General features: G+C 49.8%; 1 protein-coding gene across 1 annotated transcript in view; it reads right to left on the minus strand.

Moving 5' to 3' along the window:
• trim44 (tripartite motif containing 44) overlaps window positions 1-25,000 on the minus strand; it is a 129,535-nt gene that overhangs the window by 36,405 nt on the left and 68,130 nt on the right. Inside the window, exons 3-6 of the mRNA XM_061221284.1 lie at window positions 19,594-19,923; window positions 17,951-18,496; window positions 14,166-14,243; window positions 3,731-3,982 (exon numbers count right to left, since the gene is read on the minus strand). Of these exons, the coding sequence (XP_061077268.1) occupies window positions 3,731-3,982; window positions 14,166-14,243; window positions 17,951-18,448 (828 nt within the window). The 5' untranslated portion in view covers window positions 18,449-18,496; window positions 19,594-19,923. The remainder of the gene's footprint in view (window positions 1-3,730; window positions 3,983-14,165; window positions 14,244-17,950; window positions 18,497-19,593; window positions 19,924-25,000) is intronic.

Here is a 25,000-nt window from a genome sequence, read left to right on the forward strand (position 1 = left end):
CCATGGTCAAGCTGTTCATAAGGCTGGTCTAGCTGGTAATGAGCTGGTCAACCAGCATGGTCAAGCAGGTCATAAAGCTGGTCTAGCTGGGTATGAGCTGGTCAACCAGCATGGTCAAGCTGTTCATTAGCTGGTCTAGCTGGGTATGAGCTGGTCAACCAGCATGGTCAAGCTGTTCATTAGCTGGTCTAGCTGAGTATGAGCTGGTCAACCAGCATGGTCAAGCAGGTCATAACGCTGGTCTAGCTGGGCATGAGCTGGTCAACCAGCTAGCGCGTGTAGCTTATCTGAGCTGGTAGCTGGTCAAAACATAGCTATTTAAAAACATAGTTTGAGCTGGTCGAACCATGTCAAGCTGGTAGCTGATCTGCACTGGCCAACCAGCTACCAGTGGTTTCAAAACCTAGCTTGAGCTGCCGTTTTCAGCAGGGCTATTCACGCAGCTCAATTTGGGCTGACTGGCCCCACACTCGTACACACAGACCAATCAGAATGTGTTTCCACACGTCTTTCTGATTGTGCTCATTCTTTTGATGAGATGAGCTAAAAAAAATGTATCGTTTGATTGTGTCAGCACGCATTTTTCCATATCCGTTTGAGTAATGTACAAGTTTAAGGGTGCGAGTGTGTGTGTGTGTGGGCGGGTGCATTTCAGAAAGAGAAGAAAGAGTGTCTGCAGACAGTGTGCAGTACAAATGCGTCACTGTAATTTTACATAATTGCATGAGTGTGAGTGTGAGCTGGGTATGACAGGGAGGGCGAGGGAAAAGAAAGCGTGTGTGTGTGTGTCTGTGTGTGTGTGTGTGTGTATGTGTGTATGTGTGTGTGTGTATATGTGTGTATATGTGTGTATATGTGTGTGTGTGTGTGTGTGTGTGTGTGTGTGTATGTGTGCATATGTGTGTGTGTGTGTGTGTGTGTGTGCGCGTGTGTATGTGTATGTGTATGTGTATGTGTGTGTATATATGTGTGTGTGTGTGTGTATGTGTATATGTGTGTGTGTGTGTATATGTGTGCGTGTGTGTGTGTGTGTGTGTGTACTTTGCCGAGGCAGCGGACACGTTTGCGGGAGATGAGACAGATCAGCAGACAGCTCCACACACAGTGATCACAGTCCCTCTCACTCAACAGTAAACACAGGAGTGGCTGTAATGCTGCTTACCCACGGGCCTGTATTGATTTAATGACAGATGCTCAGATTAGACAGTAAAATAGGGGGCCGTGCATTTCGGTAATAAACACCCTGAGTCCCCCGGCCGTTTCAGCCGGGCCCCGGGGCTAAACTCCGCCGTCCGGAGGCCCCCTCTCCATCACACGCCTAACGTCCGCGCCGGGAAACGGACCCCGTTTCACCTGGAACACACCCGCCACCGCAGGGTAATTCTGCCCCTGCTACTGTATTCTCTGACCCTGAGTAGGGGGTGGGGGTTTGGGGGTTGGAAGGGGGGGGGTGCTCTGCAATGCTGCAGAGGAGGTAAAAGATACTACAGATCTTATGTTTTGATTTAATTCTTGTGAGAGAGTGTACTTTGGTGTGTGTGTGTGTGTGTGTGTGTGTCAGTGTGTGTGTGTGTGTGTGTGAGTAATTCTTGTGCGAGTGTGTACCTTGGTGTGCGGCTGTGTGTGTGTGTATGTGTGTGTGTGTGTGTGTGTGTGAGTAATTCTTGTGCGAGTGTGTACCTTGGTGTGCGGGTGTGTGTGTGTGTGTGTGTGTGTGTGTGTGTGTGATTCATATGATCCGTGTTAAAGATAACACAGGGCACATGCAGCTGAAAGGTGCGATTCGGCGATCACGAGCATTCAAACGCATTGTCCTTTGAATCACTTCACCCCGGCTGCTACAGAAAACCTTGTCAGCATGTTTTGTTTTTCAGTTTTTTTTTTTTGTTTTTTTTTTCTTCCTCAAAATGGCAGCTGAAATTAAGTGGCTCTCCAGGAACAGGCCGCGTTTCTATTCAGCGTCCCACGAGGACCGCTTGAGCAGCACGACTGACAAATCAGATCGGTCACTGCCGGCTACCGAGCTCTGTACTGAGAGAGAGAGAGAGAGAGAGAGAGAGGAGGAAAAACTATTTGCAATCGTCTTGTGTGTATCGGCGGTAAGTGACAGCCACCATTTTCCACCCGGCCGTGCGGTGGCGAGGAGCCCGAGCGCAATTAGAGGGAAAACGGCATTGTGGGAAGGGCGCGGGGAACCGCGCCGCGCATTACTCACCGGCGAAGGGCTTTTACACGAGCGAACAAACAGGCCGACCATCGGCATTCAATTAGGCCGTTAATTAACTCAGCCGAGGAGCGGGCCGTTCCTCACGGGGAGAGGCAGTCCGCAGCCGGGGCAGCGCCGCCATTAAAGCCGCGCGGGGCCGGGGCCCGTAACCAGGGGACAGGGAGGCTGAAAAACCCACAGCGCAGCCTTTTAATTCCTGTCTGGAAGTAATCAACCTCCAGCCTAACCTGGAGAGGAGAGGGGAGGGGAGGGGAGCAGAGTGGAGCATTGTGGGAATGTCCTTGGGGGAGAAAGGAGATTATGTGGGTTCAAAGGGGGCTGTGCGTGTAAGGGTGGGGGGGGGGGTGCCGTCGGCTTTAGCCCTTGATCCAGGTGGACCGAGCCTGGCTCAGCAGAACCACATTTCTTTCTTTTTTATCATTTTTTTTTTTTTTTTTTGGTTCAAAACTGGCCTCAGCTGACAGTAATATAAAGCCTATTCCTAAAAAGTCTCTGACAGTCTCTGCAGAAATCCTCAAAGGAAGCGTCTTTTTTTTTTGTCATTACTAAAAGCGAAAGGAAAGAGAAAGTGCTTGTAAGCACAAAAGAGGGTGATCGGTGACTCGCACGTTCCATCCAATCACAATGTGTCACTGTTCTTCCTGTGGGAACGGGAGCCGTTTGACTGGGCCCATACGTACATGTCCTGAACGAGTGGCAGCAGGCGTTAGCTCCTTCGCGAGGCTCCGCGCTCCCATTTCTAATTAGTCCTGGTTCCAGCGGTCTTACAGACGGCTGTCCATCAATCACAGAGACGCCGTCTGCATTAGCGAATGAGAGCCTCTGGTGACGGATGCACAGCGCCAAACGCTAAACGAGCCGCCATTACGGCTCATGATCCAGAGCGCTGATATGTCATTTTACCCATGTATGAAGGGCATTAGTCACGCACTCACTAAGGCACAGAACGCTGCCTTCTCAGGGAGTGTTCTAAGGCGGGGAAGGCATCGAGCACCGTCCCATTCCAAAAGGCTGCAAAAAACAATGCCTTCATTTGGATGATTTTGAAGGATATCCGGGTAGGGTATCCCATCGTTTTCTCCAATTAACCTGAGGCTTCTTAGTTCAGTTAAGTGAATGGCGGTCGAAAACATTGATATCATTACATTACATTAATGCCATTTGGCAGACTCTCTTAGACAGAGCGATTAAGACTAAGCAGGAGACAATCCTCCCCTGGAGCAATGCAGGGTTAAGGGCCTCGCTCAAGGGCCGAACAGCTGTGCGGATCTTATTGTGGCTACACCGGGATTAGAACCACCGACCTTGTGTGTCCCAGTCACGTACCTTAACCACTACGCTACAGGCCGCCCTCCATGCTGCCTAAGCACCTGGGAAGACACTTTTGAAGGACAGTGGACTAATCAGGCAGTGAGGCGGCGAAAGCAAATGCCTTCGGTTCGAGACGCACCCAGAGAGCAGAGCGGAGCGAAGCTCCGGAGGGCGGGGCTGTCGGGGGCTCACCATGGGAACGGGGTTGGACGGAGGCTCCTCCCCCTGGTCCAGGGCGCCGAGCTGCTGGGTAATGGAGTCCATCTCCTCCTGCAGCCGCTCCGTGTGCACGGAGATCTCGGCGATCTTCTCGGCGGCCTGCGCGGTCAGGAAGGCCTCCTTCAGGTCCACCAGGTGCAGCGTGCGCCGCTCCTCCAGCCGCACCAGCAGGTGCAGAGCGTCAAACTGCTGATTCACGTACGACTCCAGCTGCTCCGTGCTCATCTGGAGAGAGAGAGGGAGGGAGGGGGAGAGGGGGAGAGAGAGAGGGAGAGGGAGGGAGGGGGGGAGGGAGAGGGGAGGGAGAGGGGGAGAGGGAGGGAGGGGGAGAGAGAGAGGGAGAGGGAGGGGGAGGAGAGAGGGAGAGAGGGAGAGAGGGAGGGCGAGAGAGAGAGAGTGGGGGGAAGGAGAGAGGGGGGAGGGAGAGAGAGAGAGGGAGAGAGATGGAGGGAGGGAGAGAAGGAGAGAGAGAGGGAGAGAGAGAGGGAGAGGGGGGAGCGAGGGAGCGAGGGAGAGAGATGGAAGGGGAAGAGAGAGGGGGCAGAGAGTGGGGGGAGAGACAGGGGGAGGAGAGTGGGAGGGGGAGTGGGAGAGAATGAAGGGAGAGAGAGTGAGAGGGGGGACAGGGAGGGAGGGAAGGAGTGAAAGAGGGAGACAGTGAGTGCATTTGGGACAGATTGAGATTTAAAACTCCGTACACATCACAGCATCTATCATCACTGTCAGGTAAAAAACTACACTTTAAAAACTCATCTTCCCTGCATCGTCCACCTCACACAAAACTCCCCCCACAAAACTCCCCACGTTTCACTGGAACGGGGCAGCCATTAATGTGCAATATGCATGAGAGAGAGGGAGGGAGGGAGGGCAAAGGGGCAGGCAGGCAGAGAGGGAAGGAAGGTGGAGGGGGAGAAAGGGAAAGAGAAAAAGGAAGGAGAGGAAAATGGAGGAAAATAGAGGGGAAGGGAGAGGAGGATGCAGTAAAGGAGAACAGTATAAAAGAGAAAAGAAGAGAGAGTGAAGGTCAGAAGAGGCGGATGGGTCAGAAGGGTAAAAGAGACAGAAGAATGAAAGAGGGAAATAAAGCAGAAGGACTAGAGCGATGAGAAGGGAGGGAGATGGAGGGCATGTGAGGGAGAGAAACAGCAGTAAGCAGAAAGAGGAACGAGTGAAAAAAGAAGAGTATTTTTGTCTTATATAGAAACTAAAAGTCTTATCTTTTTCACTTTTTACATAAAACATGAGGTTCACTTATTTCAAAATTTGCCAATGGAATAGGGACATCTCACTTGTCAAGCAAACATTAAAACAAACAAACTTAAAACAAGCTAATATTTTGCACTTGAGTGGAAAAAAAGAGAATTTAAGTCTGAAAACACTTTAAGACTAAAACACTTGTTAAGACACTCTTTTTGCAGGGCAGTATTAAGCCCTGTTCATAGCTACTGTAAACATCAGCTATTTGCATTCATTCCAATAAGAACCTTTAAAAACGAGGCTCATTGCAAACCAGACTTGTGACTGTATACAGTCTAGGCTTCAAGGCAACAAGTCTAAACTAATTTCTTAAGATCTTTTTTTTTTTCCCCCCCAGATCTCTTTGGCTATGTCCTATTTAAATATGACAACTCTCTGAATAACTCTCTGCGTTTCTCGTACTGGGATGAAGAAGGGCCTCCCAGGGCCTGAATCCACACACCCCGGTGGAGGACTTCACATCCTGGAGAGAAAGACGGCAGCAGCAGGAGGAGAAGAAAAGCGTGTTTATCTTTCATTCCGATTCCCCGTGAGCCGGGAGGCGACGGAAAGGAACGCGCAATTTGCATAGCGCCTAGGCTGTCTCTCATTCTCTCTGTATCCTCTCCCCTTTTCCCCCTCTCTATTCCCCCTCCTTGCTCTTCTCTCTATTCCTCATTATTTACTCCCTCCTTCCCCACTCTCTCGTCTCTCTATCCTTCCCTCATTTTGCCTCTCGCTATCCCACTCTTATTCCCCTCTCTCTATCCCTCCCCTCCCCTCTGTATACTTTTCTCCTTTTGCCTCTCCAGTCCTCTCTCACCCCTCCTTTCCCTCTCTCTATTCCTTGCTCTTTTCTACCTCGCTCTATTCGTCCCTCCTGCCTTCTCTCTCTATCCCTCCCTCATTCCCCTCTCTCTCTCCCCCCTCTTCCCCTTCTCTCTCTCCCTCTCTCCGCACCAGGGTCCTGAGTGGTTCGGTTCACTCACAGCCTCGTGTCCTCAGACCTGCGGAGGAGAAACTGGCTCCTGGCTATGACTGACCTGAGATCAGTCCTGCAGGCAACTGCCACAGTCAGCTGGCACTGACACACACACAACACACTCACACACAGACTCTCGCGCACACACACAAACACAGACTCACTCACACACACACATACAGACATACACACACATTCACACGCACACACACACACGCACACACACACACACACACACACACACACACACACACACACATACAGACATACACACACACACACGCGCGCGCGCGCACACACACACACACACACACACACACACACACACACACACACACACACACACACGCGCACACACACACACACATTCACACGCACACACACACACGCACAGATGCACACACGCACACACATACACACATACATACAGACATACAGACATACACACACATTCACATGCGCACACACACACACACACATACACGCACACACACGCACACACACACACACACACGCACACGCACACGCACACACACGCACACACATGCACACACACGCACAGAGCTATGTGTTATGCTGCATTGGTATGTTCTGCTCCAAAACTCTCATGCAATGTCTCCCTAATTATAGAAAGGCGACCACACGGCCTAATCTTAACTCACACCCACGCGAGCAGAGGTTTCTGACACAGGGCCACGGAGTCTCAGCTCTCACACAGACGACAGAGGACAGAGCCACAGGGACTGCAGTACAGCGGTGGATACAGGAAGTAAGGGGGTGGATACAGGAAGTAAGGGGGTGGATACAGGAAGTAAGGGGGTGGATACAGGAAGTATGGGGGTGGCTACAGCAAGTAAGGGGGTGGATACAGGAAGTAAGGGGGTGGATACAGGAAGTATGGGGTTGGCTACAGCAAGTAAGGGGGTGGATAAAGGAAGTAAGGGGGTGGATACAGGAAGTAAGGGGGTAGATACAGGAAGTAAGGGGGTAGATACAGGAAGTAAGGGGGTGGATACAGGAAATAAGGGGGTGGATACAGGGAGTAATGGGATGGATACAGGAAGTAAGGGGGTAGATACAGGAAGTATGGGGGTGGATACAGCAAGTAAGGGGGTGGATACAGGAAGTAAGGGGGTAGATACAGCAAGTATGGGGGTGGATACAGCAAGTAAGGGGGTGGATACAGGAAGTAAGGGGGTGGATACAGGAAGTAAGGGGGTGTAGACTGAAAGAGAGTAGCAGAGCTGAATATGGGTCCAGGATGGGCACATATCTGCCTAAAGAAATAAAAATAGCATTAGTGGAGTACACTTCATGCTCTCCTCATATGAGGTCACATAAGTGCATCAGTGGGGCTATATGCTCATCCAGTGCATTAGTGACCTGGCACCAGCTTCAGATACACGGCTCAACAACTTTACAAAACCCAAACTGAGTAGTTACTGCCAGAATCGCATTCTGGAAAATATCACATCCACCAGTCACCTAAATTTCAAAATTCAACTTGTGTAAATATGTGACATTTTGTTTCATGTTGGGACTACTTGGTCCTCCAAGCTCTGATAAACATCATAAGAAATAGACTCACCATACAAACAAACTTTCACGTGTTCATACAAGTTTGTCATTGATATGGTTTTGAGAGACGGATGTCACGCTTTACGTCTCTGTAATGACAATTCGCAGTATAACGCAACACCGTTTTCATTATTACAAACCATTCTTGTTTAATGACGAGTACGCATCCATCCATAATTGAAATAACTACGCAGGCAGTCTACAGTAGAACTGAGGGTCCGGAATTAAGGACATTACAAAGCCAGAGCAGGAAGGAGGCCCTGTCGAGACGGCACCATAAGAACGAGCTAATGCCATGCTCGCCGTCCAGGAGATCACGCAGCAGATGAACAGAAATGATTGTGTTTAAGCCGTATGTGAGAACTGGATATGAAAATTCACTCTCCGAGGTCCCGCGTGAGAGCAGTGACCTCCGGTCGGTACGCGTCACGGCGGGAGGAGCGAGGGAGGGGGAGAGGCAGGAGGTAAAGAATGTGATTAAGAGAAAATAGCTTTGAACCGCATGTCTGGCCTCCTGGGTAATCAGCCTCTGTTCCCAACGAGCACCAGCCCATGTAACGCGGAGCCCCGGCCCACACACACACACACACACACACAGACACAGACACAGACACAGACACAGACACACACACACACACACACACACACACACACACACACACACACACACACACACACACACACACACACACACACACGTCTCCTTCAGCGCAATCAAACACCTCCAACCGCAGAAATAACAAGAACGTTCTCATCTGCCGCTCTTTCTCAGAGCGAGCGCCGGGGAGCTCAGGCCCGTAGGCCATCGGGGCAAGAGCAGGCCTCCGCGTCTCAGACTCATGGCTGGATGGATGTGGAGGAAGACACGGCGTCTCTGCTTCTGGATAATGGCACATATGGGAATGAGATAAAACTAGAATAAGAAAAATTAAATAATGAATTGAATTTGAAGTGTCAGATGCTTCCAAAGAGTTTATAGAGCAGAAATAAATGAGTGTCTGTGTGTGTGTGTACATGTGTGTGTGTGTGTGTGTGCATGCATGTGTGTGTATGTGTGCAGGTACGCATGCATGTGTGTGCATGTGTGTGCGTGTGTCTGTGTGTGTGTGTGTGTGTTTGTGTGTGTGTGTGTGTGTGTATGCATGCATATTTGTGCATGTGTGTGCGTGTGTCTGTGTGTGTGCATGAGTGTGTGTGTGGGTGTGTATGCATGTGCGTGTGTATGCGGGTGTGTGTGTGTATGTATGTGTGTGTGTGTGTGTGTATGCGGGTGAGTGTGGGTGTGTTTGTGTGTGTGTGCGTGTATGCATGCATATTTGTGCATGTGTGTGCATGTGTCTGTGTGTGTGCATGAGTGTGTGTGTGGGTGTGTATGCATGCGCGTGTGTATGCGGGTGTGTGTGTGTATGTGTGTGTGTGTGTGTGTGTGTGTATGCGGGTGAGAGTGTGTGTGTGTGTGTGTGTGTGTATGCGGGTGTGTGTGTGTCTGTGTGTATGCGGGTATGTGTGTGTGTGTGTGCGTGTGTATGCGGGTATGTGTGTGTATGTGTGTGTGTGTGTGTGTGTATGCGGGTGAGAGTGTGTGTGTGTGTGTATGCGGGTGTGTGTGTGTCTGTGTGTATGCGGGTATGTGTGTGTGTGTGTGTGTGTGTGTGTGTGTGTGTATGTGGGTGAGTGTGGGTGCTTGTGTGTGGGTGTGATTGTATTTTGGGAAGCTGGATTTTGTTTCTGATATTGTTCACTGTCCCTGGAGCGATGTATTCATCAGACTCGCTTCCGTTTGCGGAAAGCAAATATTATAACGAGTAATTCCAGTGAATAGCGTTGTAACTGCACCCTGCATTTTCTCAAACAATGGCACAAAGACGGCGGCTGGCAAACCAACAAACAGGCCACGCTACACCACTAGCGTGATGACGCTGATAACGATAACCTGGCTATCAATTACCATCGACAGAATCCCAGTATCCCAGTACTCTGATGTCTTATACTGTACTCCATCTCGACTCCCATGGATTCGTCTCGCAAACACAAGCCCACAGAGCCATGATTTAAAACCTTGCACCTGGGGCCAATGGCCTGATTACACTTCCCGGGCGTAATGAGCAGGCGCTGTACCACGTGACCTTTGACTCCCGAGCGATTCGCCGGAAGGGAGGGCGGGGGAGCCAACGCCAGGGTCATGTGACAGCGTGAGGTTTTTTGCACGCGCTTAGGATTTCTCCCAGCGTGACCCGCACGCTCCATGAACCAGCCGTGTCAGGTACCGCTGACATTTAGCAGGCGAGGGGGGGGCGGAGGAGCGAACTCCCAGACAATAGCTCCTGACATATCACGGCACGGAGAGCGGGGTTTTTCCCTCCCGTTTAGTAAGAGAAAGCGGGTATTACACCTCTCGGGGGCGGAGGCTGCAGGTCCGGGTAGGCCCGCGGGGCAGCGGGTGATATTTCCGGTTACGCGCGCCGCGGGAGAGCGCACGGCGCTGATGATACCACCCGTACAGCGCGATCAAATTAACCTTCAACACCGGCCGGCCCCTCAGAGGAGAATCACAGCGCCGCTCGTTTTAAACGGGCCCTTTGCACCAGCGCACTGCGGAGACCGACCTGCTGAGCTAGGCTAGGCTAGGCTAGGCTAGGATAGGCTAGGGTACGGAGCGAGAGCTCACTCAAAGGGAACGGCAGCCCATGAAAAGTTAATGATAAACACCAGGGAAAAAAACAAAAAAAACATGCCTTTATTTAACATCGTCCAGGTGCCACTTGAGAGGTCCTCTGAAAGATAAAAGGACTGCATTTATATAGCACTTTTATCCTCAGCTCTGAACTACAGTCAATGCCTCTCATACACACACTGACACTGACACTGACACTGACACTGACACTCACACTCACACTCACACTCACACTCACACTCACACTCACACTGACACTGACACTGACACTGACACTGACACTCACACTGACACTGACACTGACACTGACACTCACACTCACACTCACACAGACACTCACACTCACACTCACACTCACACTCACACTCACACTCACACTCACACTCACACTCACACTCACACTCACACAACATGCAAGGCACCAACCAGCTCGTCGGGAGCAATCAGGGGTTAGGCGTCTTGCACAGGGACACCTCCACACACCCAGGGCGGGGGGATCGAACCGGCAACCCTCCGACTGCCACTCTTACTGAGTGAGCTAATGTTTGCATACGTGCATTGTTCTTGTGCAGGTTGCTGTTTCAAACACGCCGCTTAAAACGCAGAGTGACTGGAGACATGGGAAAGGAAGAGGGGGCAGGAGCGTTCTCCGGATCAGCTCGGCAGAGGAAGACGACCGGCTGAGCAGAAGACAGGACGGCAGCTGTTCTCAGGCCAGCGGAAGGCAGGGGCGGCGGGAGTTTTGCACGCTGATGAAAAGGGTGAGAAAAACGGCGGCGTCTGAAAATAGATCCGCTGATGAGATTCAGCCCCTGCCGCTGCGCCTTTAATTAATCGCCCTGCCGCGCGTGCTGCAGCCCAGCGGTGCGTCGGGGGGGACGGGCTGTCAGTCTCCCGCTCCATCGCCGCGGGGGACCGGTGACAAAGAGCCGCAGACAGCCGCCATAACGCACCTGCAGCTCCTTACAGCCAGCGCGTCTCACCACGCTCACGCGCCTGAGGAACGCTTCAGTCTGCGTCCCCGCTGTTCTTCCGCCCAGCGTACGCCCGTCTGCTCGACGCACCTACGCTTCGATCAGGCCCAACGAAGCGGAAACGCGCGGCTGTCCTTGCCAACGACCTCTGCTCCCCCCCACGAGCTTACACACCGCTCTACGTCTCACCTCCCGTCTCCGTCTTCCCCTGACCCGGAAATCGATCGAGGACCGCCATCTTTAAGGACGTTCCGACCCGTTAAGCGGTCCTTCTAACGGCTAGAAGCTACGAGTCAGGAGGCTCACAAACTTTTCTTGAGCGAGACAACATGAGCGCATCCTTTGAGTAAGTATCTTTGGGAATGCGTGACATAACAAACGTGGATCCACCTCTCCCATGCAAGTGCCACAAATGGCGTGGCTTCGAGCCGACATTTGAAGGAGCAAGGACATTCCATTTGCCTACTTCACGTTTATTCGATTCACACATCTTCACTTCGTGTTCTCGACCCTTCTTCTTGCCTCTCCCGATTCGGGGAGCGAGGAGCAAGAGAAGAAATAAAGAGGTGAAAAACGGCCAATTGGACAGATTTCCTTGGCGTATGTAGTGTCACCCTTCAATGCCCCTCAAATCAGGCTCCAATACCTCTCACACTGCTTTGGGGCGAGCTATTATGGACAGGCAGAATTTGAGACACCTTTGTTCTGAAACAAGACCCCTGTGCTTGGCAGTTGACCAGCAAATCTGCAGTACTAGGAATGATGTCATCAGTCATCTGTCCGGGCTGGACTCTGCCAGCCAGGAGTACGATGTACCAGGGCACAGTTCCTACGGTTACCACAGATTGAATTTCTCCTTACTTTGCAACTACCAGGCACATACAGTGCAGAGTCCAGACACTGAGTAGGGTCCCGTATAACATTAATTTATTAACACAGCTGTGTTAATAACTGAGTAATTAAGTCATTCATTAACACTGGTTCTTCATCAGACTGGTTTTCCAGCTCCTGACTGAGATGGATGTGGGTGTACACTCTGTGATTGGGACGTGTGTCTTCCCCCATCGGCGTTAGGTCCTCAGTGATGCCCTGTGGTCTGGAGGGTGTAAAACACTCCCTCACTCCAGGATGTACAACACTGCTTGTATTTCAGAAGCAGTGCTCTCTGCTTCCTGTGTGCAGCGGAACCGCCACAGGAGTAACTGCCTATCCCACGTTCATGTGAACAAGGGGTGAAAATGTGTTTTAAATATTAAATATTACATGAACACACACATAAATAACTCTGCACATGAACACACAATAACACACATACATTCAAACACACATACACAGTAAATCTACACATGCGCAAACACACAATAAAACACAATAATTAATAAACAAATGCACAGAAAACACATATGCAATCCACACACCCACACAAGCACATATGCGTCACACAGTCACTCAGTCACTCACACACACACACACACACACACACACATACTCAGTCACTCACACACACACACACTCACTCAGTTATTCACTCACTCACTCACTCACTCACTCACTCACTCACTCACTCACTCACTCACTCACTCACTCACTCACTCACTCACTCACTCACTCACTCAGTAACTCAGTCACTCACTCAGACAGTTTTCCTTTGGGAATTGTAAACTAAACCAGAGTACAGAGCTTCCTGGAGACATAGATAGGTAGTGAAGGGAAACACTACACAAATAGCACCCCTCCCTCACTGTGGACTGATCTCCTCTCTGTAGAAGCAGCAGAGCATTAGGCAGTGTTTGCCTGTCAGGCTGATGTTTTGATTTCATCTGAACAAACCCAGGAGCCTCCCAAACCTCTCAGATACCAAGTCAACACACTCACCCACATCAAATTCAAGACTTACAACCACACTGACATTTTGAAATCTGAAGAAACCCATGAGCATCACAAGTTAGGTAACAACATTCACCCAGATCAAATTTAAAACTTACAACCACGCTGACATTTTAAAAGCTAAAAGCCTGCCAGTGCAATTTACTTTTAATGTTGTTTTTTCATTGTTCCGCAATGCTAACAAATAAAATAACCACCAGACGTCACATGGAAACTAAATATTCATTTTGTACAACCTTGTGAAATGTAAGTTAAAATATAAGTCTTGAAATATAGCATATTCAAAATGACAATTATTATGATGAATTAATACTGTCTCAATGCCACCCGAATGAATTATTCACGGCTGCATACCAATGCATCAGCATTCAGACTGACATCATCAGAGTCAGCATAGCTGTTTTTTTTTGGGAGCGCAGATTGATGGGCAGCATGAAATGATAGAATAGTGTAGAGCAGGGGTCTCCAACCCTGGTCCTGGAGGGCTACTGGGTCTGCTGGTTTTTGTTTTCACCTTAAAATCAGCACCCTTTGAGACCCAGGTAACCAGGTGAGGTGAGTTAATTAATCAATTAGAGCAGTTAAGTGCAGGGTAACAAGAAAAACCAGCAGACCCAGTAGCCCTCCAGGACCAGGGTTGGAGACCCCTGGTGTAGAGATACACACTGTACATTGACCAGGGTGCAGGAAACTAGAGTCTGGAGCCTGCACACCAGAACCCAAGATAATTATTTATAATTATTACATTACATTATTGGCATTTGGCAGACGCTCTTATCCAGAGCGACGTACAGTTGATTAGACTAAGCAGGAGACAATCCTCCCCTGGAGCAATGCAGGGTTAAGGGCCTTGCTCAAGGGCCCAACGGCTGTGCGGATCTTATTGTGGCTACACCGGGATTAGAACCACCAACCTTGTGTGTCCCAGTCATTTACCTTAACCACTACGCTACAGGCCGCCTGTAATTATATGACCTGGCGAAGATCCACTATGGGTCAAAAACATCATTCGATACGAATAATGAATGACATTGTACTTTAATCAGCAGGAAACGATGCTGGGCAATGTGCACTTACATCAGGGCTGGTCCACTTTGACTTGATCCTCTCGGCCATCTCCTGGGTGGAGCCGAGAAGGTCGACTCCTCCTTTACTCTGGAGGGAGACGGAGGGGAGAGGGGATCAGACCAGGGTCAGAAACGGGGTCAGAAGCGGGATCAGAAGTGGGATCAGAAACGGGATCACAAACGGGGTCAGAAACAGGGTCAGAAACGGGGTCAGAATCGGGGTCAGGAACAAGATCAGACGGGGACTGCCGGGTGAAATTCCTGGGCCTGGGACACAATCATCTCTGTGTGTGTCATTCAGGAACATTTGGAACAATTTCACAGACTACTGACCCCGCCCCCCCCCCCTTTCCCCTTCCCCTTCCACCAGGGCCTTGGACAATGAGCCCAATGTGCCCCCCCCCCCCCCACCTGGATCAGACGCTCAGTCATCGCCCCTCAGCCTAGGTTTACAGTAGATGCTGAACCTCTGCCTGTGTTTGCACATTCTGGCTTCTCACATTAAGATAAGTTAGCATGGGGATGTAAATGCTAATCAGTGATTTCACTGAACGTCAATTCCACATTTCTTCTGCATGCGGGGCATTACAGTGGGGCGGGGGGGGGGGTAGTAGAACTGAGTTCCCAGGGCCCAGGCAGGGAGGGGGGGGGGGGGGCAGGGAGGGAGGGGGGTCCTCAAAATGCCTGGATTAAAGAGGGGAAGGTGGGGCTCAGGGAGAGTGCATTTGCACAGGACCCAGAATTATTCTGTCTACACCTCCGTGTGGAGGCCCAGCCAGCTCTCCGGGCAGGCCGGGGGGTCTGCAGGGCTTTGCTCTCACCCGAAATCGAAAATGAGCTCCAAGTTCTGACTCAGGGAAAGCGGCGAGGCGTGGAAACTGTGTAATCACCTGCTTTAATTGGTAAATAAAATTAACGTCGAAATCCAGCAGGTCCAAGCGGCTCTCCGGGACCAGGGCCACATGCGTAGGTGTACAATAAGGGGGATTTAACTGTCGTTTTATTTGTCCCAATACAGTTGGTGCAACCCAATACTCGAGCAAGGCAGCCTCCTTTCCTCCACCCGTCTTCTCCCCCATACTTCTGAATAGGAGGAGGAGACGAGTGAAGGAAAGGTGGAAACGTTTTTTGAGTATTGGGACGCACCCAGGAATGTCTGTGCACCTGAGTGGGTTACCGTTGTCATGGTCGCTAGGTCACGTGACCAGCATCTGGGTTGCCAGTGCCAGCTCTTATCCCCTAAACATTGGGGAAATCAGAGTGAAGGAACCGCTATTAGGCACAATGATACCCATCCCACGTAAAGAGCGTTTTTACCCAGCATGTCACCAGAGACACATAGAATAACACTGATCATTAGCAGCTCATTCAAGCTCGAGTGTAATTAATATCTCCAGCGCTCGCTTTTAATGTCCTTTTATGTACGAATTTCCATTTAAAAGTTTTTTTTTTTTCCTTTTTTTTTTTTTTTTCTCTCACAGAAAATTAATCAGCGTGATGAATCGTGGCAATTTTGTGTTTTTGGTTTAGTAAACTTTGATGCATAAAAGTGAATTCTGGTAATTTGTTTTGAAATGAAGTCAGTTGACTAATTTAGAAGGCATTCACTAATGGAGTTTGAGAGTGAATAACCGCCCAGGCAGGGTGTTCAGGCACGGACCATTAATCACTTCAAAAACACCGATGAAAGCCCTGTAACCAGGGTGTTACCATGCCGACCTCGGATAACCGCAAGGCCCGAAGATTCGCGAAGCGACTCGCGTCACCATCCTGACCTTGTGAGCCCATAAGAGTGACATCTCCCTGATGATATTACCAGCATCGTAATTCATCAGGATGGTAATACTGCTCCAATTCCACATCATTATTCCTAAACTATAAACGATCACCGGCTGGCTGGTCCGGGTGTACATGCAGTGGACGGACGGGCTGAAAACCGCCGAGTCACTCAGATCACAGTCAGAAGTTTGGACTTCTAAAACGGCGAGCGGCTCTGATAATGTTATCGCGGAGAGTAAAATATTCTCAGCAGCGCCCGCCATCCCTCTGCGGGGGCGGACGGGCAGAATCCGCGATCTTTAGATCCGATCTGCAGAACCCTGGGCCCGGAAAAGCCTTCAATTCATTAGGCTCTTTCCGGGCCTGTTAAATGGATCCATAACTCATCTCCCTAACCGGAGAGGGAAGCTAAACCCGAATTCACTCAAGACAAAGCCGAGTCCTGCGGAACCAGGGAGAGAAGACTGCGGGGACATTTAACAGCTTAATAATAATGAACGTTATTAACGCTGTACCCAGCATGCACCACTGTGAAACGGTTGAAGAGATAAGGCCAGAGGAGCAGGCGTCTTGGCCTTTTCTTGTCTCCCGGCCTGTGGAGGGACAGCTTTTGTAGACGTTTCCTAATTTCATCTGAACCTGTTCGAGAAATGTCTGTATTCAACCAACTGCACTCTCCCGCGGAACATAAAAATTCCTAGCTGGAGGTATTGAAAAAGAGATTGGGCTACTTTAATGTATTTTCTATCGTGCTCGCAGAAGTTTAAAGGACTTGGCAAAGGATTTTGTGATGACTTTGAACAAACTGGAAACGTAACAGAAAAATCATATGAGAACCCATTAGGTTTTTCATCAATTTTAAAGCAGCACGTTATTCAAGCTGCTAATTATTATGACAATTTGGTGTTCCTCGGATGCATTATCGGCGAGTATGAAATGATAAATACGACAATTACAGTTATAAAGTTGTTACAGTGAAAGCATTTACAAAACGGGCTGACAAATATTGACTGGTCATTAAAAAGTCTGAAGCGGTTGGCGTCGGACGTGTTCCGCGTGCGAGATGGAGAAGTTTGAAACAGAGGCGGCCGCCGACTTCATTGCGCATTCCTCGGCAGTCACCTGGACAGAAGTGTGCCTCTCCGACGAAACCCGCGCGCAACAGCACCGACGCCATTATCGTCAGAATCCCACCGCCGTTCGGCAATTTGTTCACATGAACGCGCGCGTGTGAAAGGACTGAGCAACTAGCTGCAGTCAGGAGCGCGCGGCCCAGCTGACTGTGCGCAGAAACGCAGGTAAACATACACAAAGGAGGACTAAAATTGACGAAAGTGTTCGGCTAATTGGCCACCTCGCCTCCCAGAACCCTTAGGCGCTGAAAGGAGGAGACAGAATCGATGCTATTTAGTGACACTTCAGAAGATTTTCTGTGCTGAGGCCACCAATTAAATTATAACTGTGAAAATAACTTCAGAAAGCTCTTTGTTTAGCTAACTGGAGCTCCTTCTACACCAGCTGCTCAGACTTATTACTTATATATGTACAGTATACCCCATGTAGACTCTATAACCTGTCACAGATACAGTAGACCCCATGTAGACTCTATAACCTGTCACAGATACAGTAGACCCCATGTAGACTCTATAACCTGTCACAGATACAGTAGACCCCATGTAGACTCTATAACCTGTCACAGATACAGTAGACCCCATGTAGACTCTATAACCTGTCACAGATACAGTAGATCCCATGTAGACTCTATAACCCATCAAAGATACAGTATACCCCATGCAGACTCTATAACCTGTCACAGATATAGTATACTCCATGTAGACTCTATAACCTGTCACAGATACAGTAGACCCCATGTAGACTCTATAACCTGTCACAGATACAGTATACCCCATGTAGACTCTCTAATATCTCACAGGTACAGTATAACCCATGCACACTCTATAACGTGTCACAGTGGTCCAGCCTTTCACACAGTGCACCCCCCTGAGTGTCTCTCACCTTCTGCCACAGGTAGGCCTCTCGCAGGGTGATGATCTCGTGGGTGCTGTGCTCCCCCTGCACGGCGCACACCACGCACACGATCTTCTCGTCGTGTTTGCAGTACAGCGACCCCTCCTGGCCGTGCTCCTTACAGCGCAGCCTCTCCACGGTCACCGTCTCCCGGCCCTTCCCCCCCTCCTGCGCGGGGGGCCCGTCCTCCTCGTCCTGTGGCTCCGCCTCCGCCTCCGCCCCGCCCCCTCCTCCTCCCCCTCCTCCTCCCGCCTCGCCCTGGTCGTGCTGGGTGCCCTGCGCGGGGGGCGGGTCGGGGCAGTAGGGCTGCAGGGCGTGCCGGGTGCTGCGCTGGTGCTTCTCCCCGTGCACGGTGCAGAAGGCGAAGCCGCAGGTGAGGCACACCTGGGCGGCGGGCTGGGGCTCGTCCGGCTCACAGGCGTCACATGTCCCATCGCACAGCGGGAGCTCCTCCCCGTCCTGTCGGCTGTCCCCGACCCTGTCCATCCCCAAACGTCAAGGGCGGGCGCGGGGGGAAGGGAGTTCCAAGAGGCGCTGCAATTCGCAGGGGGAACGAGGGTCAAAATCGGGGGGGCTAACCAATCACACGTCGACAAAGTGCTTCTACCCCAGAGTTCACCTTGAATGAGCACAGCTATAAGCCTGGTCACGAGAAGGGCAAAACGCACATATAAAAAAATAAATAATAATGCCTGAGGCACTCTTTTTGCGGGGAAGTTAAAAACATTTTACACATCTAAGCAAGAGTAATCTGTCTTATTTTCAGTTTTTTACATTTCTCCAAAGAGGCCCTTTGTGGTTTCACTCTCGCCTCCCCAGTGTTTGCAGCAAAAAGCCTCTCTATTTCTATCAAAGTATGTACTTTTTATTTCATGTAGAAAAAGTCCTGCCGTCTCTCAGTTGTTGATCTCTATGTTTATGTCGGCCATGTCTGCCGCTGCCCCCCCCCCCCCCTCCCCCCTCTCTCTGCTGCAACACGATCGCCTCTTTTGTGTCACTAACTGCCACAGTTACTTAACAGGGTTTGAATGCCGCTGTGCAGACGTCACAGGTCACTATACACAGCTCACTAACGCAGGCTTGTAAACACACCATGTCAGTCACACACACACACACGCACGCACACACAAGCGCTGAACTTCATCGCGCTCTCTCCCCACTCTGACTCCTCCCTCTGTCCATCGTCAGGCGCTGACCTTTTCTACTTTGTGTGCCGTCTTTCTTTCTCTCTTTTCCCTCCCTCCCTCCCTCTTCCTTTCACTTCACACAGCAGGAGAGAGAAAACAAGAGCAGAGACTGCATCTCAGGGAACAGCAGGGTCTCCTAACGGCTCAAATCCCTCTTTCCCTTTGCTCCCGTTTCTCTCTCCCCCTTCTCCCCCTCTACCACCCTCTCTCTCTCTCTCACTCTCCCTCTATCCTTCTCTACCTCTCCCGCTCTTCCTCCCTCTCCCACTCCCTCCCCCCTCCACCCGCCTCCTCTCACACTCCCCCTCTCCTTTTCAATCTCCCTCGCTCTTCCTCCCTCTCTCTGTGCCTCTCTCTTTCTCCCTGTTTCTCTCTGCGTCTCAGCTAGTCTCTCTCTCTCTCTCTCTCGCTCTGTGTCTCTCTCTCTCTCAGGCTGGGGCCTACCTGTGTTGTGCTCAGTCGCGGTCGCTGGTCGCTCAGGTCTCTCCCTCTCTCTCTCTCTCCGTGCAGACTGCTGCAGCGCGGCTGGGTCTCTCCGCGGCGGCGGCAGGGTTGGCGGTACCGGGGGGGGGGGGAGGAGCGCTCTACGGCCGGCGACAGACGCAGTCTCTGGGAAGCCCTCCGCCGCCGTTGCCTGGGCTCTGTGTTTGCACTGCTACAGACCTGCCTAGCGATCGCTCACTTCCTGGTTCAGCTCTCCCCTCCGTGCACTCACTCGCAGGCGCTGCGTACCTCCGTTTCTCTTTTTTTCACTCCGCCGACTTCCTGCTTCTTCTGCAGAGAGCAACAACAAATGAGCATGGGTAGAAAGTGAAAGTGTGTGCGTGTGTGTGTCTGCGTGTATGTGTGTGTGTGTGTGTCACAGATAGAGAGAGAGAGAGAGAGAGAGAGAGAGAGAGAGAGAGAGAGAGAGACCAAGAGAGAAACAGGATCGACAGCTACAGAGAAGAAGTTTACACAGTCAAACAGGATTAACAGGCTGGAGGCGGCCAGTGTGCAGAACTGCAGAGGAACTTGCCGTTTAGCATAGCAGCAGTGCTAACGCATGGCTACCCACATTCAGGGAGTTAGCCCAGTTCAATAGGTTTGAATGCTCCTGCTACAGCCGTTCTCACACTCAGTCCATGTGGGCTGCGGATTATGATGGATAATATTACATCTTGAAATCTAAGTAAACATTTTTCAGTATTTTGACAACATGCTGGCATTCATACCAAATAAGTCATGAATGCACTTTTGCTCTCGATAAAAAAAACAATATCTCAGCACATAATTTATCAACCTGAGGAGAACCCAAAGTACTGAATATTCGTCAGACAGAAAAATGGATGCGGTGCGTTTGATTTGTGTTATTTGAAGTTAGTTTTTTCCCCCCACTCATGATTTGCCTAATTACCAGATGTTTGTGTGGGACAGCAGTAGAAACAGATGTGTTTTGGGTGCATGTTTGCGCATGGTTGTAAACACTTTCTGCTGGTTTTTGGGGGTTGTTTTCTGTACTTTCTCGCACTTTGGCCAGTGCCGGGGCACACAGGAATCTGTCAGGCCATCGAAACGTAAACAAGGTGAGGATGACAGACCAGACACGCCTGTAATCTTAAGTTTCCTAAACTGAGCCCATTCTCCACCGTATACACGTTTCCCAAACAGTGTTTTTCTCAGGGAAACGCGCGGTGAACCGCACGATCGGGATGAGGAGGCGGACGGCTGACGCCAGGACATGAAAGGGACCGTGGTCGGGACAGGTCAGGCTGAGAGGTGTGTGTGTGTGTGTGTGTGCGTGTGCGTGTGCGTGTGCGTGTGCGTGTGTGTGTGTAAGGTGTGTGTGTGTGTGTGTGTGAGGTGTGTGTGTGTGTGTGTGTAAGGTGTGTGTGTGTGTGTGTGTGTGAGGTGTGTGTGTGTGTGTGAGTGTGTGAGTGTGTGAGGTGTGTGTGTGTGTGTGTGTGTGTGTGTGAGGTGTGTGTGTGTGAGTGTGTGAGGTGTGTGTGTGTGTGTGTGTGTGTGAGTGTATGTGTGAGGTGTGTGTGTGTGTGTGTAAGGTGTGTGTGTGTGTGTGTGTGTGTGTGAGGTGTGTGTGTGTGTGTGTAAGGTGTGTGTGTGTGTGTGAGTGTGTGAGTGTGTGAGGTGTGTGTGTGTGTGTGTGTGTGTGTGTGTAAGGTGTGTGTGTGTGTGTGTGTGTGTGTGTGTGTGTGTGTGGCGGGGGAAGGGGGCTGGCTACTGCCCCCCCCCCTGCATTCCTGCTCAGCGGCTGAATAACTCCCTAATTGTTCCACCGGATCATGTTCCTGTAGGCAGTGTCGGGTGGGGGGGACTACAGGGGAAACACGACTCCACATTTATCAGTGCCAATATGAGTTTGTTTGATCCATATATTTCAATAAAAAAATGTTTTGTAATATTACATATACAGAACCGTATTATAGCTACAGAGCAGTATTACAGCTGGAATATATTAAACTCCAGAGACCCTGTTTCCATCAAATGAGGACATAGAGTTATAGAGTATTCCTCCTAACGTGAGACTTTCAATTAAAATGAAATGAAATTTACATTTAGAAAATATTTTTGAACACGCTTTTGTCATTCAAGACACTTGTATTATGTCAACAATAATGTTCTCCAGGGTCTCGTGAGGTTCAATGAATATCTACTTTGCTGTAGTTCAGTTGTCCTCCAAGAGGGGTAGTGGTGGGGTAATGAGGATGAAGATGTAAAGCAGAGGTGTCCAATCTTACCCTAAAAGGGCCGGCGTGGGTGCAGGTTTTTGTTTTAACCCAGCAGTAACACGCCTGATTATACTAATGAACTAATCTTGGTCTTTAATCAAGACCTTGATGAGTAGAATCAGCTGTCTTAGTCCTGTGCTAAAACAACAACCTGCACACACACACCGGCCCTTTCTGGATAAGATTGGACACCCCTGATGTAAAGAACGCTCATACAAGCTGGTCCCTGAGCAGCCCTGCGTATGCAGGACGCACGAGTGGGACTTCAGAGGATCAGCTGAGCAGCTGAGGGGCGTAAGAGCAGCATATCTCTCTCTAAAAAAACACTCAAGTCCTGGGTCAAGAGCTCCAAGCAAACATTTCACAATCTATATATATTCCGAGTATACGTACAATTTCGGGTCACCTTGTCTGCTTCTGCTCCTTCCGATTTAATATTTTATTTTCTCTGTTTGTAATCAAAGAATTCAGACGTGGTCAAAGCGCAGACTCAGAGCTTTTATTAAAGGGTATTTTTATACTCTGTGGTTTCGCCACGTAGCAATTACAGCACTTTTTATATGCAGTCCCCCATTTCAATGTTTGAGCCAAATGAACACAATGTCAAATAAAAGAGTAATGTTTTGTATTTGCTTGCATATTGTTCGCATGCCATGACTTCCTGATGTCTGTGACCCATCAACATCACCAGAGTCTGGATATCTTATTTTCAGGTTGTCCTACAAGCGATACTAAAACTCTTTGCATTTGAATGGATCTCTATAGGAATTGGGGGGTGGTATTAGATGCAGTTGTATATTATGCTTATACAGTACGGAACACATTTGTTGACTGAACAGTTTTAAGTCATCAAGGGTCCAAGGTATCTTTTTATCATAAGGTTTCTCCTGTCAAATTTTCCTGTTGAACTCTATGGAAAAAATATTCGGAGAAACAATTATTGTAGTATATACTGCATATCTGACAGCCGCACAGTGATTTGAGGCTCATTTGATACATTGGACCCTTGATGACTTAAAGCCATTTAGCCAACAAATGTTACTCTGATGATGTTGATAGGTTACATAAATCAGGCCAGGAAGTCATGGCATGCAAAGGATATGCAACCAAATACAAAACATGACTCTTATTTGACATTGTGTTCATTTGTCTCAAAAATTGAATTGGGGGACTACATATAAAAAGTGCTGTAATTACTACATGGTGAAACCGAAATGTATAAAAATACATATGATTACAAACACTGATTACAAACAGAGAAAATAAAATGTTAAATCAGAAAAAGGTGATTCCAAAGCTTTGTAATGGTAATTCATCGGTAATTCACGCCTAAACTAGCAAGGTAGGATATGAAAGATGCTATGACAAAAACCGAAGACAAGACTCTGTCACTCACACACAACTCACAGATAAAAACACACACCACACACACACACACACACACACACACACAAAACACAAATAAAAACACACACACACACACACACACACACACACACAAAACACAAATAAAAACACACACATACACCAAACACTCACAGCATCATGTCTATTGCCTTCACGGCGGTGAATGTCCCACCTAAGGCAGTAGGGTCCCACACATGAAAACATCGGTAATCGCTCCGGTCCTAAACAGATAAGCCTATTTAGAGACAGGAGTGTGTCACTCCCCGCTCCTCGTGCCCCGGTCTCGCAGACCTCCATTAGGGATTCCATTAATGCATTAACCCATTTCTCCAGCACGGGGAAAGGGACAACGCCACCGGGCGGGCCCCGAGGTGTCGCTAACGCAATCTCATTTTGTCGCCTTCGGCGGCGCCAGATGGAATCGTCAAACCGCGGTACCCGCCCGCTCGGGGAATCATATTTTACATTAAAATGATCGCGCACGTATCGTTCCCCGCAGCTGCTGCCGTTGTTGTCGAGAAGGAGACGGGAGTTAACGGTTCAACCGGCAGACACACTCGCTGTGCGTAGCGGAGGAATGATCTGCACGTGATGTGAACGTGACGCAGTTATCATAGGACCTTCTTCTGTGCTGTTAATCATGCGTGTGTGGAGATATTAGCTCCGGAGGCAAGAGTGGCTGACTGGCAGTCGGAGGGTTGTAGGTTCAATCCCCCACCAGGGTGTGTCAAAGTGTCCCTCAGCAAGACACCTAACTCCCAATTTCTCCCGACAAGCTGGCTGATGCCTTGCATGGCAGCCAGTCGCTGTTGGTGTGTGTGTGTGTGTGTGTGTGTGTGTGTGTGTGTGTGTGTGTGTGTGTGTGTGAATGGGGGAATGAGAGGCATTAACTGTAAAGTGCTTTTGATAAAAGCATGATATAAATGCAGTCCATCTCTACCATTTGCATTGCACAGAGGCTGAAATTATTGTACAAATACCATCATTATACACCTGAGGATGCACACTGCATTGTTAAGTGTTGGACATTACTGGGCTACTGGTCTGTAAATGGATGGAGTGTTGGATGTTGCCGGGAAGCTGGTCAGTAAATGGATGGGATACAGGAGATTTCTGGGCAGCTGGTCAGTAAATGGATGGAGTATTGGACATTAATGGCCAGCTGGTCAGTAAATGGATGGAGTATTGGAGATTTCTGGGCAGCTGGACTGTAAATGGATAGAGTGTTGGACAGTGCTTCGAAGCTGGTCTGTAAATGGATGGAGTGTTGGATGTTGCTGGGCAGCTGGTCAGTAAATGGATGGAATATTGGATGTTGCTGGGGAGCTGGTCAGTAAATGGATGGAGTATTGGCGATTTCTGGGCAGCTGGTCTGTAAAGGGATGGGATAGTGGACAGTGCTGGGCAGCTGGTCTGTAAAGGGATGGGATAGTGAGACTGGATTGCTGGCTGCATTGCGGGCGTGGCAGGGCCCAGTGCGGACGCTGGTGTTTGTGGGGCAGTGCCACAGACCCCAGGGTGACTGTGGAGCGTCACGGTGTGGTGACATCGCCAGAGACACGGCGTGTCCCAGCACTCAGCAGCACCCCGGGACACTCCGAGGGGCTCAGAGGCCTTGTTCCCCTGATCGGAGGGGGCACGCTCGCTCTCTTTCTCTCTGCGTTTGATCCTCATCGAGCCTGACGTCCGACCGGCGCTGTGGCCAGAGCAGCCTTTGG

Source organism: Conger conger, chromosome 15 (genome assembly GCF_963514075.1).
Source record: "Conger conger chromosome 15, fConCon1.1, whole genome shotgun sequence".
NCBI classification, from domain to species: domain Eukaryota; kingdom Metazoa; phylum Chordata; class Actinopteri; order Anguilliformes; family Congridae; genus Conger; species Conger conger.